Source organism: Trichoplusia ni, chromosome 21 (genome assembly GCF_003590095.1).
Source record: "Trichoplusia ni isolate ovarian cell line Hi5 chromosome 21, tn1, whole genome shotgun sequence".
Classification (NCBI taxonomy): domain Eukaryota; kingdom Metazoa; phylum Arthropoda; class Insecta; order Lepidoptera; family Noctuidae; genus Trichoplusia; species Trichoplusia ni.
In genome coordinates, this window is record NC_039498.1 from 6,115,790 (window position 1) to 6,130,609 (window position 14,820).

A 14,820-nucleotide genomic window follows, 5' to 3' on the forward strand; every position below is an offset into this window, starting at 1 on the left:
TTAATTTTGAATTAAGGAATATATGCAAGCATGTAAAAGATTACTTGACTGTATTAATTATGATGTGAAATCGTTAAAGCGTTCTAATTTATATTTTAATCGACTACAAAATATTACTATTTCTGATTGTCAAATCGAATGTCAGCCGACAACACTATTGAAATCACTAGTTGTCGTTGCGAGAATCGTTGCGAAGCGTTTGCTGCGACTGCGTCTAAGTTTGATTGCGAATTTCCTGTATTTCTCGCAGCCATACGCGAAATATTAAAGTTAAAAATAATAATTATATAGTTATTATATAAATGGCAGACAAAAAAGGTATTTATACAGTTGATTTAATATTTTCTTTGTTCTTTTATTATATTACGTTTTGACATGTGTAACGTCACGGCAGGGCCTTGAAATACTAGTTTTCGCTAATAAAACAATGATTTAATCCCCGGACGTTAAGTTAATACGTCTAACAGGGGTTATTTCGCGTTAGATCAGATGAAAGAATATTATCAAAGTGTGGCGCGGTAGATCGATACTTGTGATATAAATTCAAGATGGTTGCCACCCCTAAGATTTGCAAGGCGGTATTTTCATGTTCTAATTATAGGTCCATTCATCTCTAGAACTGAATCATAAGCCCCCAATTCTCTACCGGCCGCTTGCTGAAACCATTATCCAGCTTTTGATCAAATATCATAGCGGATTAATGAACATATGGGCTGTAATTCTGATTAGAAAAATACGGTAGTTATTCATTCACTTATTATCATACCCGAAGCTGTAATGATTAAATCTTTTATTTTGAGAAGTAGGTCATTGTATTATACAACGGAATCTTAATAGGGTACTTGAATATTTTAGCACACCAATATATAATTTAAATGTGCTATTATAATGCAGAAATCACGCATTTGTTGCATTCAAGAATGATTTAAATATTAAATCATGAATCAATCATCGATTTCGTATACCATTTACGTGATTAAATGCATAAATATATTATTTCGCAATCATTACATAAATTTAATATTGAATTTACTTTGATATCTGTTATACCCTTGAATTAAATTGAATAAATCCTCCATGATTGTAGTTCAAGCGTTGTATGTATGTTTGTTTACAAAAGAATATAACTGACGTCTTAAAACTACCTAAACATTTCTCATCCATATTGTCCATGTTCATGTTACCCTCATTATCTATATCTAAGTATACAACCTTGGTGGCGTTACAAATGTCAGAATGAGCATACAAATATATAATAAGCTTCATAGTCTCATTATGTTTTCAAATATACAAATTTTATGTATATTTCAAAGACACGGACTGTATGGATAATACATGTGTCAAAAAAAACATAAAACTTAAGGCCATAGAGAAAATAAGGCTGGCTGCACACTGAGTCAAATTGTCTATTAAATAGGTACCCATAGGTCATACTTTGAGTTATTGGTGACCAATCTTGAAGAAAACTGAGAAATATCTTGCTTGTTGGTGACTTAAAAATACAGAATCAAAATTGGTTTTCATCAAATTAATTAAAAAACATTAAATTCTTATTTAATTTATTGTATTCCAAGATACTGATGCATCTTTATTTAAACAAAATTGTATCTTATTGGCTATAAATTTTGCTCAAACAAGGAAATAAAAACTCAGACAATCCCGTCACCAGTACGTAAGGTATTTTTCTTCGACCAAAGACATATTGACTCTTGCGCGGCTTATAAGACATGATGATAATACAAAGTTACCTACACCCTCCCGTCCCAGACGCCACCCCCACCTCTACAGGAGCCGCGAGTCCGCCAGCGCAGTCTCCGCGCTGCAGCCAACTAATCGCTATCATGTAATGAAATCATATAGAATTTTTCTTTCTTTATTTTTCTTTTTTTTTGGAACATAGTAAAAGAGAGACAAATATATGATATGTGCGTATCGGCGTGTGGACGATCGTATGTGTTATTGATTCGATTGTAACCCATTTTGGTTAGGTTGCTGTAATATAATTAATATAATAATTTTTAATGAACTTGTATGAATTTTCTCTGCATTTTCATCAACTTGTATGATGATACAAGTTAACGAAAAAATATTTGATCAAAAAATCAAAATTGAAAATCAAAATTAAATAAATAGGTCTTCACTATAAATAGGGCACTCCTGAGTAATAAGGATTTCATTTGCAACAATATAAAAAAAAATCTAAGTTGTTGAATATAATTGACTAAAAAGTACACAGACTGCACTTTGAAGACATGATGTTTTCTAATAGTAATAGATTCCAAAAGAATTATCATTTGAATTAATTGATTTTGACTATTCTGACCTTTTTTCGGATTTAGACTAAATTTTCATTAAAATCTTAGTTCTGCAAATTTTATAAAAGCTTAAAACCAACCAAATTTTTCTTAATGTTTTATCTGAGACTAAAATTACAGCAGCTTAATCAATATTATGTTTTTGATACAGATCATCAAGTATTTATGTTTGACAATATCCTCCCTTTTCACAGTTTTTTCTAGAAAACCCTTGCTTATGAATATCACATATCCGTACGGACGATGACATGAAGCTAAATGGTTGGCTGTACAGTAGATATCTTTGGCTTGATCATATTTGTATGTAGTCCTGGGTATGTGGTAAAAGAAAAAAATACATAATTGCTTGATGGTTTTTAGTTAACATGTCTTAAAAAAATAAGTTGTCCTAAGTCACTGAGAATCCATCTCATATTTTCTTTAATTCCTCATAACGATGGACTCTTTTCCTTTATAAATGTGTCATAGCTATTGTTTTTTGTTTTTTTATTTATTTTCGACATTTAGTTCACAGCTTATTTTTTTTAACACTAATTTTAAGTTGTGATTATTACTGGTGTTAATTGGGTGTTTTGAGATTTTGATTCAAAATTTAATTTATTAGAAATTAACCAGTAATGATTATTGCTAGTTCAGTGCACTTAACGAAACATTGGGGCAATTTTTTTGTACTATTTTTTGAAATTATTTCATTTTAATTAAAAAAATTCAAATAAATCAATATTTTGCCTCATTGTTTATTAAGCTTCCCTATTATTATAAAACTTTATAAATAGGGATGACTTGTGTTTGTTTTATTTTCGTTTTTTTCTTATAGATTAAGCTAACTTTTTAGTAATAATGTTTAATTTAAATAAATGACGGTAAAATAAAAACCAGAATAATAAAATACTTCGTCATTTATTTATTTTGTGCTAGATTCTTGATTTATTTCAGGGTCTAGTTACAATGGCACAAAAAAGCTAGCTATTTTTGTTACTGACCAAGTGATGCAACTTTTACTTGAAACTATAAATTACCATATAAAAAAAATAAAAGGTAAAAGTCGCATCCATAATTGTTAAGATTGTGTGTTTATTACTAACCCGATTAAATAAAATGCAAAATAGGAAAATAACTAATTCATTCCAATTTTTAGTAAAATATTTTTGTTTTTCCTAAACATTAACATCCTATTTAGCAATTTATCTCAATGCCTACAAATGTATTTTTGTAGACATTTCTATGTAAGGTGATGGTGAAATTGGTATTAATTGAAAAAAAAAATATATTTGAACAATTGGAAGAAAAAATACCCAATTAATGCCAATTTTTCTAGTTGTATGTTTAAATTACACAGATATGTTTAACAATCGTTTTAGATTTAGTATCTATCAGATACGTGGTCTAAAATGTGACGTTTAATCCTTGCCGATAATTCTTATTATTATTTTTTAGATATTCAAGGACTTAACGTCATAATAAAATCAATATGTTAACAGGAATGACACATTGTTAGTGCGTGTGTGTATAGAAATAAGTGTTTAAGAAATATAGCACCAAAAAAGAAAACAAAAAAAATTGTTTTTTGTCAAAAAAAAAATCAAAGTTTATGTTTTTGTGGTATTTGGTGCTATGTTTCTATCTGATATTGCCTTTAACATCTCAACCGGCTGTTACAGGCAATAATGCATGCAATAAGCTTATTGAAGGACAGGGAAATATGCCGAACGCGGCGTTAGAAAGAACACTAAACACGAACTTAATCTAATTATGAACACTATTTAACAGGAACCACATATTTTTATAATTTTTTTCTTTCCTAAAATATATTTTTGGTCTTTTCTTATCGGTTCGAGTCTTTTCAGGGATCCGGAGATTCTGAAATTTTGTTAATTGTTAATTCACAGCCGTTTAAAATACGTTTCCGTTTCCTGTTATATCATGAGATATAGCGGGAATCTGCTTGTTGCAATATAATAATAAATTAAGCTTACCTTACAAGTATTTTGTGTCTACCTTATTGAAAAGTTTGTGGGTTAAACGGCATCCTTTTCGGTAGTGGTGTTTTAGTTATTAATGTTTAGGTGAGGGACTACCAGGTTTTTTTGAGGTCATTTTTAATAAAAAAAAAAGAATTTTGCTGTTTTTTAGCAGCGGTTTTTTTTTGTCAGGCATGTGTGAAACGTTTTGTTTGTCGCTTGTGACGTAGTTATTCGTTTGATGTTTAGTGTTTTTAAATCTAGTTTTTTTCTGTTATTTTTTTTTGTATTTTGTCGTGTATGTTGTTGCATGTGTAGGTTAAGTTTTAGTATTTTTTTTGTGTTGTCACTGCATGCTTCTGTGTCCTTCAACGCACTGATATCATAGCTCATTTTAGTTTGTTTTTTCTTTGCTTTTCCTGCATCAATATGCTTTTTAGATAAACAGCAAAATTACTTTAAAGAAAATTTAATATGAATCAACAAAAAATCTTGGTACACTGTTGAATAGTTAGTTTATGAATAGAATATAAATATATTTTTTTATTTCAAGGAATGTTCACATCATGTATACACGTTGGTCGTTTTGCGATCGTTTCTATGACTCTGAACTTTGTAAAAAAAAAGAATTAATAAAAAAAAACAATGAAGTACCAAATGAATCACCCTCGAAGTTCATAGTTGTAATATAAATAAATATTGTACTTTTTAAAAAGGTTCCTTATTGTGTGATGATTGTTTTGTTATTTAAGAATTTTCTTAATGAAAATACGTTTGGATGGTCACACTAGCTTATCTGCACAAGGCTTGAAATGAATATACTGATTATATGGATATTTCTTTATACAAATACAAAAGAAAAACACTAAAATGTCTTATATTTAATTTCTTTATTTTAGAAAAAAGAAAAAATAGTCGTGTCTTAATGATGGTCACATTGTAATTTTCAAGTTGAGTTGTGCTATAATCTTCATATAATCAGTCCGGCTAGGGTGACCATTAAAAATAAGGAATGCATTGTAAATAACTAATTTGGTAGGCCTTCAACACTCACATATAATGTTGAAACAATAACTCCGCCTACCAAATTTACTGTATTTTTTATTTCGGTTCGAAAGTTTAAATATTTTTTTCGTAAAATATTCACGTTTCGATCCGAAGTGTTGTCGCCACGCTGACGGGGTTTTCAACGACGTCCCGTTTTTGAAGATCTCTGTTATGTGGTTACGCGTTGTATGGGCATCGCTTGTCGTTAACATTGGCGTATGTGAATAATTGCGAGGGTGAAATATGAAATAAAAAACAGTAAAGTAAATAATCATGGCAGATTTTTTTTTCAGTCTAAATATTGTCTAAAAAAAAATTAAAAGCAATCAAATTGTTTCACCCACGTTCTTGTCATACTAAAAACATTGCTATAGTTGAAACAAAAACTCATTTTTGCATTCCTACGTAGATATGTAAAAACGAGAAATTTCTTCTTCATGTTCCACACTATTTGGACACTTGTAAAAATTACAGGTTTTTTTTACATTTGTCAATATGACAGCGTTATGACAGCTATAGCAGTGTTGCCAGGTATGATACCACCGCTGCGTCAAGCGTGAATGCTCGGGCTTGGGTTGAGGCGCGCATCGCGCGATACTCGCGTGCGATATTCTGAGTATCACCACATCACTATTTATTGGAAACTTTCAGATTTGGGTAGTTTGATAGTAAATGTTATTTTGCCTTCTCATATGGAGTTCGGTTATGAATCAATAAGCAGGATATAAGACGTTTTCAGAATTTTAAATTTAAAGATAAACAATTTATTTCTCAGCTCAAAAGGAAGAAACCAAAAAAAAAAACATCCTCAAAGTGTATAAGTACGAAACCTACTTACTTTATTTTATCTGATATTGGGGCTTACTAGTAAAAATATAAAGAGAACCCACATAAGATCACATTTGCTGCAAATTCTTTTAAAAACCACTTGAACCCGAAATAAGTTGCGTGACCCAGTTTACTACTTAAAGGATTATGATACAATTATAAATTTTCCTCAGATGTCTCGAGTTTTCATGCAACATTTTTATTAACAATTCTAGAACAGATATTGACCTTAACCTTTCGTAAACATACGTAAGACAATGGATGTTGTACAACTAATTATAGACATGTGAGGGGTTACAACTCTTTTGTTATAAATATACAGTGAAACAAAATAACCTCCACCTTTTGAAAAGATAACAATTAAGTCTTTACCTACGTCTACACAAGCCCTAATAAAACCGCAAAATAAATCGAAACAAATTGAAATCCGAACAGCTAATAACTATCAATCATAACCGTTAAATTTAAATATTGAACTACCCAACATCAAAATTATTGGACACTAGTGATGTGCCCTCAGAGTGTTGCGCGCGACGTTGTCTAGTGTTGTGCACTATTAGAACGATCGAGTTGTTGCAGTTACACCGCCGCTGGGCGCTTACCCCCAGCCCCAGCCGCCGCAGGGCCCGTTCCTGCCGGCGCCGCCTCATCAGGCTGCACCCCAATATGGAGGTACGTGTAGTGTAGTTACTAAGTACCATGGCACTTACTATTAGTTTCTTAGGTCTTGCAGTCTAGGTATATTTTTAGAGTAAATTTTGTGAGGATGATTCTTTATTAAATGATGCTATGGTTTTTATTTTAAGTCACGCGTATTACTTATCGGGATTGCCCGACTAGTTTCGGACACAACCTGAGTCTTTGAACGCGGGGTCGGGGCCGCGAGTTAGGGGCTACGGTTAGCTCCGAAGCTAGTCAAGTAATCCCGATAAAAACTATAAAATACGCGTGAGTAATCCTTTGCATCATTTAATAGTTTTTCAGTATTAGCAACGTCTTTTAAGAATCTTGTAGTTGTGGAAGCAAGATGTCGCGATACACAAAGTAAAACGCTGTCTCGCTCCCACGATAATAATTATATTAGTAACTGTAATGGTTAGAAAGGCGGTTTTTGCTTAGCTGCGAGTACCTCAGATATAGATATAAGTTTTGAATAGCTCATGTCTAGTTTTCGATTTTAGTTTTAATAAAAGATATACGAAGAGTGTATTCGGTGAGTTCCGTGAAAAACAGCAGACCTTCCTTAATTTTTTCAATTTTACTTTAGTTTTTCAAACATTAATCAGAGTTTTTTTATACAATTTTCATGTTAGATTTCTACTAAGTTCTTTTAATTTTATATCACTTCTCAAGGAAAATACATTTTCTTCCCAACATCAATCTAGGTTTCACAAGCACGGCTGTTTAACAAAAAATACTCCTACCTATACAATATTATGTCAACAGATCATTATCATATGACCCCTCAATATGTAACTCGTGACGTCACAGTGGCCGGTGGCTCCCCCTACGGCGTCACGTTCGGGGGCGCCGGCGCGGGCGCGGGCGGTGTGTACGCTCCGCCGCCGTATGAACAGCTGCAACACCACCAGGCCATCCCGGCCTTGAGCCAGCAGTTACCGGTGAGATATACTGTGTTTGTTTAGCTCTGAGTGTTTGTAGGTCCTGAGTAGCAGTTTCGGGATGAATTGAAGACAACCCTCCCAGTAGACTGGAGGTGGATTCTTGAATGAACCGATATTGTTCATCCTTTTTTAATTGAACGTGAAATAGTTCATCAATTTTGGTCAGTCGTTTTTAATTTGCAGTCGGTTGTATTGTTTTGTTTGAAAAACGTTATTTGTCTAAGAATACCTCAGAAAAATACTAGGGTGTGGTTTCGTCGATTATTTTATGCACCGTTTTTAGCAAGTGATAATTACTATACGCATATGAATTCAAAGAATTCCGGGATCTGGTACACAACACACAACAAGAACATCACTGCTAATAAATTACATTAGAAGATAGCTAGGTAGAAAAACCAAAAGAAAAAGTAGCAAGCGTCGCTTAACCTCGATCAACACGTTTATAATTTGTTGTTGTAGCGACAACAGAAATACTTCATCTATGAAAATTTCAACTGCCTACCCGAAAAAGTTTTTGACAGAAAACCAATAAATGAGACGTACACTTTTGAACACATGTAATTTGTATTCATAGTAAACTCGTCCTTGAGACAAGCTGTACACACAAAAAAACAGTAAACTTAATATTCATTCATGAATACAAATATAGGTCATTAAAAACATGTGCCAACAATAACAGCATTCTTGCATCTGTTACTTAATAAATAAGAGGAACCAGCCCACACACCTTATTATCCACATGTGTCGCCTACACTAAGATTTACTACGATTCTAAAATAGAATGCAGTGGGTAGTTGCATATTTTGTTAATTCTGTAACAGCAAAACGAAGACAACTGCATAAGTGGATGCATTAAAGCTTAATATAAGTACGATAGTCGCGGTTGGTCCGTAGATGGGTGATCTTTATCATAAAGAGTTCCTCCGTGTTTCGGAAGGTGTTCCTTTGACAGTCGTTACAGGTAGTCAGAAGCTAGAAATTTGACAACCTGTCTAACTAAGGGCTATCGTGTTGCCCAGGTAACTGAGTTGAGGAGATCAGATAGGAGCTCCTTGTAAAACAGTGGTACTTAGCTGAATCCGATTATATTGGAATCTAATCGGAAAGTTTAGATCTAATCTAAAACATGGCAAAGGCTTTGAGAATGACTGCCAATTTAGCCTCGCTGACAGCATTGTCGGTAGCGTTGTATAATCATCGCATATGCTAATACGCTCGACAGTTGGGTCGTTGTTAATACTTCACACCCGCATGTATTCACATTCTAACCTATTTCGTTTTCTCCAGATGTACAGCCCAGCAGCGGCCATGTACGCGGCCGCGGCCGGCTACCCGGGATACATCGGCTACCCAGTGCAGTACTACCCGTATTATCCTACAGCCGTGCAGCCCTCCATCCAGCCCCTGCGGCCTACTATCATGCTACCCGTATGTATTAACTTATGATAAATGTTAATTTATATTTTAATTGTGAATTTTAAGGTAAATTATTCCAGAACTAAAGCCATGCCTATTAGGATCAATATTTCTCAATACCATTCACAGAAATTAAGAATGTAATATGTTTTTTTGTCAAAAAGAATAAGAAATAGTTGTATTTCGCGTCTCGTTTTGCATATGTATTTTACAATCGAGAATAATTGCGATTTGCGCGATCTGTTTTCATAAGAATAGTTTTTTAAGGTCTAACACACGGCACCTGAATTGATCTCTCCTTATTGTATAAGCTTAAACCTTTGAACGCCTGTCAGCTTCATAGCTTCCGTGTCTTGTACTCGATCGCAGCGGCTAGTATTGGAAAGATAACAGCCAGCTATCCGACACAACCGGCGAGATGGCGCACTACCCACATATGCACTACATTCCGAATAACTTTTAGAAAAAAGAAGTTGTGATATTTATTACTAAAATGCACGCACTATTCCAAGTCATTTTGTCCCTTAGCATCAAAGTCGAGGTCCTAGACTTGGCAGTCAAACTAGTCAGTAGACTTTACATAACGTATGTATGTATGCCTGATCAGAACGGTTTCGAGGCGGGCGGTCGTTTCGAGGGCCTGGCGCAGACGCTGCTGCCGCCCGCGCCGCCCGGCGTGCCGCCCTCGCCCGCGCACCTCGCCGCCATACAGCCGCACCAAGTGCTGTGAGTACCCTACACAACTCACACGTAGCTCATACAACACTAACTACAACACTGTAAGGTAGTTATGGAAATAGGAAGTAGCCGAGTGGCTCAGACCCACTGTGCGCGACGTATCGCGGGTTCGATTCCCGCGTGCGACAAGCATTTGTGATCCACGAATGCTTGTTCTGAGTCTGGGTGTCTTTTTGCATGGAAATTCCTTACTGCAGGAATCGCTTTTTTAATGAATTAATTTAATGCAAAATTTACTTTTAACATTTATTTCAATTAACAAATCGATAGAATATTAAAAGCCTTTATTTGATAGGCTGACATTATTAATGAAGTTAAAATATAAAGGAAATGTTACCTTTCATTACATGTTACATTCCCTTAATTTCTATACTCAAACTAGCCAGCTAATAACTTTGAAATGTCTCTTGAACGTCTAGTCTTGATGTAATTCATTAGAAACTTTACGTAACTGCCGCCTTCGCTGAATGCTTTTTATTTTTAACCGACTTTAAAAAGGAGGTTTTACTGGATGAACCGATTTTTTTTTCAAATCGTCGTTTTTATTTGAAGTCAGATGTATGTTTTTGGTGGATAACTAATACTATTGTAACTTTGTTGCACAGTAACTACACTAGAATAATTTACGAAAACAAAATATCAATATGATAAACAATATTTCAGGTGGCGTTAAATAAATCATCGCTCCCAAATCCGACGTTGGACATCGCACGCCAGCAGTACGTTTGATGCCTTACACCTTAGAGTATGAATACGTATTCATTCTCGAATGAATATTCATGAATACACTATTCAGTCTGTAAAGAATATTCAAGCTGACACCTATTCTAGAGTGAATATTCATTCTTCAATCTATATTCGTTCATGAATAAGCTATGTATTCATTCTGTTAGAAATATTCTTGAATATTATTCATTCTGGATGAAATTATTCGTACTCTAAGCTTCGTCATAGCGACTAATTAATTGGCAGGCGACCGATAGTCATTTAGTTGACTTGAATATTTATATATAAGTTATTTTAAGCAAATATTTTAAACTCAAAAGTATTACTTAAGTTTTGTTGAAAAATTCTCCTTTTTTACGCTTGCAACTAAAATATAAGTAGTATATATTTAATTGTGATAGAAATTTAAGCTGTTGAATCTCATTTTCGTATACATAGCCAAGTTAAACTTAGTATCAAGCAAGCAATGTATATCATATAAATCCGGTCCTCGTTTTAATCGGTCGTCTAGCCCAATATCCGCTGTGATTAAAACACCGTGTTACGCGGTAGACCTCTCTGTACGATCCGTACATTATTTTTCCAATAAAAAAAGTATTTTAACTAATATTTATTCGTAAACAACTTAATATATGAATCTTTATACAAGTGCATGTATGTATGTATTTGTTTTTATATATATTTTTGTTGCTAGGATACAAATATAACATAAATAAAATTGAATATTTCTAAAATCGGGCAGTATTATCTAACAAACGCGACGGGACAGCGAAATTAAAGCTAAAACGCTGTCAAAATATAATCTCAAATTGCTAAGTCGTTGCTTTTGCTATTTACATAATACCACTACGACTTTAAAAGCCAAAAGTTAATTTATCAACAATATTTTGACGAACTACGTAAATTATACCCGGTCTTAGTAATATTATAGTTTAGTGTCGAAGCGAGACACATGATCTACATCTCTCTTTCACACCTGTAATATTATACTTCAATATCTTAACAACAAAAATAATATAAATCTACAAAACTATTTAAATTGAACATTGTCTGAATATATTTCTCAACATTTCTTTCATATTGCAAGAAAGTGATAACAATAACTTCAGGCGTTGATTGTTTAAACTTTTTGTAGGAAAAGTGATCTAAAGATGCTTGTAAAGGAAAGATTATAAGGCTCTTTGTACATGTGGCAATGCTAGTCTCCGTTTCACGTCGACTTAATTGTCGTCTGCGTGTAATGCGAGCTTTAATGAGCGTGTATTGCAATAGTTGTGACACTTAAGCTGGGAGTAGTAAGTCTTGCGTTGGTTTGTGTATAAATAGCTTTATTTCCTTACAAACATCTTTCAAATTAACATGGATGACTTTTTAACGTACTGTGATTTATATAGTGGGTTTTCTCAGTTTAAATTCATTGTGTCCTGCTGGTGTTATGTGTATTTTTTGCCTTAAATGTCCCACTGCTGGGCAAATCCTTCGACTTGTTTCTTAATAATGAGTTGTCAGTTCTAATGGACGAATTTAGGTTTATTACGTCATCTCTGCCTCACATCTAGTCTTGTATAGAGAACCAAATATGATTAACATTACATTAGCAAAAAAATATTCAGGCTAGGGATATCATTCTAGCCCTTTCCCAACTATGTATGGTTCGGCTTCCAGTCTAACCTAAGTACCAGTAAGTTAGCTAAGTACCAGCGCTTTACTTGGTCAACACGATACCCCTTAGTAAGACTGGTTGTCAGACTTTCTACATTCGAAATACCCGTAACAATTGTCACTATTAATTTTTGAACGAATTAGTCATCATTATCCTTCAATTTTAATATAATAAGTTCTAATACCAGCTTCGGAAAGTCCCTCTCCAAAGACATAAATCTTTCCCCCTTACAGAGTTTATCACTATATATTTTACTCGCGTGAGAAAGTCTCCCAAACATATAATATATCTAATATATATGTCAGTGCATGTCACTTCGTCGGTGTATTAGCCCGTTATATCACTGTGATGTACGCGCGTTCGTTTTGCTCGCCGCTTTAGGGAAAACACCCTTGTTGACCATAAAATAAGGTCTAAAATCACTTATGATATGGAGATTGCCTTTCCATCAACATAGGAATACGAAAGAGGTTTGAAATTTCAAATGTTTGTGTCTAAAAGGTCCTAAATCCGTTGTTGAGTTATAAACAACACTGTATTAACTATATAAGGTTTAAAATCCTTTGTAAATTGACGAAATTGAAAGAAAAATCAATATTATTGTGACCTAATTTTACGTTAATATCGATTGGAACTGTTTAGGTGTTTTTTTTTAGGAAGTTGTGGTGACGATTAAGTATTAACATGCTCTCTAATTTTATCAAGTTTTGAAATTCTAGATTTTTTTTGACCGATATATCTAAAAATTTATTTTAAATAACATCAACTGTAACCAAAGATTTTCTACTTCAGATTGAATTTGAACTAATAAGCAAGGAAATATGTGCTCTGTAACATAAAAGGGTATCAAATTTCGTCGTCTATGAAATGTTTCCCAGTAAGTAAGTACCAGTAAACAAATAAAAACACATTTTCATGGAAAAATCTTCCTTAAAGTTCAAAAAAGTTAAAGAAAAGTGTGTTTTTCCTTGACAGCGGTGAACAATACAATCGCACGTTATACAGCTACCGGCTGTAACAATATAGTATTAATGCCGGTCCTCGCCGGACAACATAAGTAAGACTTAGAGTAGACGCGTCGGCGGCCATCTTGAAAAGAAGGACTGTGACGTCATTAGCCAGTAAACATGGCACGTGGCCTATGAAATGTATTAACTTGGAACATCTTTTGATAGTCAAATGTAACTTAAATATCGGAATTTAATGTAAAAGTTTTAAATAAATCAAATGTTTGAAATATAACAAAAAACTTTGGCCAAGAAATTCCTCAAAACGTAGGAAAATCGCACAAAATTACCAAAAAAAAAATCGCAAAACAGCCGTCGACGCAGTTAGTTATAAAAATAAATAAAAAAAATATAAAGTGGTTGTGCGTGACGCGAGTGAGAGGCGAGTGTGTGAGCGAGACAGATATACTTCTGTTGGTCTGTTTTGGGCGTGAAGGGTACGTATGAAAATATCAAAGAGTGTGTTTGACATTGCCTAGTAGGACTGATGGCGTAAGATATAATGGTAAGGGAAATTAGACCTTAAAGTCATCACTTAAGAGCCATTATAGAAAGTGATACTCCTTGTTGAAATTCGCGTAAATCGAAATATTACGTCTTATATTATAGTATTGTTATGTAAGGTCCCTACTCACGCCCGTACGTGCAGCGCAATGATTTATTTAGGATGGCAATGCCGGTAACTATATGCCCGTCTATGATGGCAACACTTGATAAAAATATATTTGAAGTGTCATGGCAACACTTAAAACAATGACTTGATAAAATGCCATAAAAATCTCGTAAACTGACAAAAAAGTGTTGCCATACCAAACAAAAAGGTTGTATTTCATTTAGACGTATGCGTTTAAAAGACGGGCAATTTAAAAATGAATCTCATAGACAAGCCTTGAATGGCAATAACTCGAATTAATTCTATATTAAAAACTAAAAGTCTAATAATTATATTAATAGCTAAAGATACAAAAAAATCTCGTCATATCGTGTTTCTAAGTACTTTTTTACACAAGGCAACATAAGCCCGAAACCTCTAAGATGTGTTATATTCGTACGGAGACCAAAATACTTACCTATAGTCGTCTACAATAACCTTGTGTATAAAAGTCCTTAAATAAAAAACTAAAAATAGAAAATACAGAATTCAGTGATTATTTTCTCGAAAATAATACATTGAACTTCGTCCTCGTATTCTTTAATGCTATTTTATATGATAATACTCTTAAAATAAACAACCGTCTATAAAATATATTGACAGTGCACTCGCGATACGTCTACAACTTTAAACAACGTATTTTGATACTTATTGATTTGAAATAAAGCTTATATTACTCTAAAAAGCATTTAAATTTGACTGATTATGGATAAAAATCCATTCGATTATAAAAAGCAAAGGAATATATGCTCTATTTCATTTAAACAAGTCTTAATTTACATCGCATTAACCTTCATATAATTATTTTCGGGATTATATCCCTGTAACTTGAAAAGATT

At 33.4% G+C, this 14,820-nt stretch overlaps 1 protein-coding gene across 2 annotated transcripts; it reads left to right on the forward strand.

Moving 5' to 3' along the window:
• The first annotated feature begins 150 nt into the window (after positions 1-150).
• Positions 151-12,328, forward strand: LOC113504128 (DAZ-associated protein 2-like). 2 transcript variants are annotated; one of them, XM_026886270.1, is made up of 6 exons: positions 151-318; positions 6,731-6,823; positions 7,598-7,773; positions 9,067-9,207; positions 9,803-9,921; positions 10,597-12,328. In XM_026886270.1, exons 1-6 carry the CDS (start codon positions 303-305, stop codon positions 10,604-10,606), a joined length of 555 nt encoding a protein of 184 aa, XP_026742071.1. In that variant the 5' UTR covers positions 151-302; the 3' UTR covers positions 10,607-12,328. The 2 variants fall into 2 exon arrangements, with proteins under 2 accessions (XP_026742071.1, XP_026742073.1); XM_026886272.1 differs by having other exon boundaries at positions 7,643-7,773.
• Positions 12,329-14,820: the final 2,492 nt, after the last annotated feature.

Coding starts and splice junctions, on each gene's coding strand:
- LOC113504128 (XM_026886270.1), top strand. Junction 7,774..9,066: donor CCTTGAGCCAGCAGTTACCG/GTGAGATATACT, acceptor CGTTTTCTCCAG/ATGTACAGCCCAGCAGCGGC. Junction 9,208..9,802: donor GGCCTACTATCATGCTACCC/GTATGTATTAAC, acceptor ATGCCTGATCAG/AACGGTTTCGAGGCGGGCGG.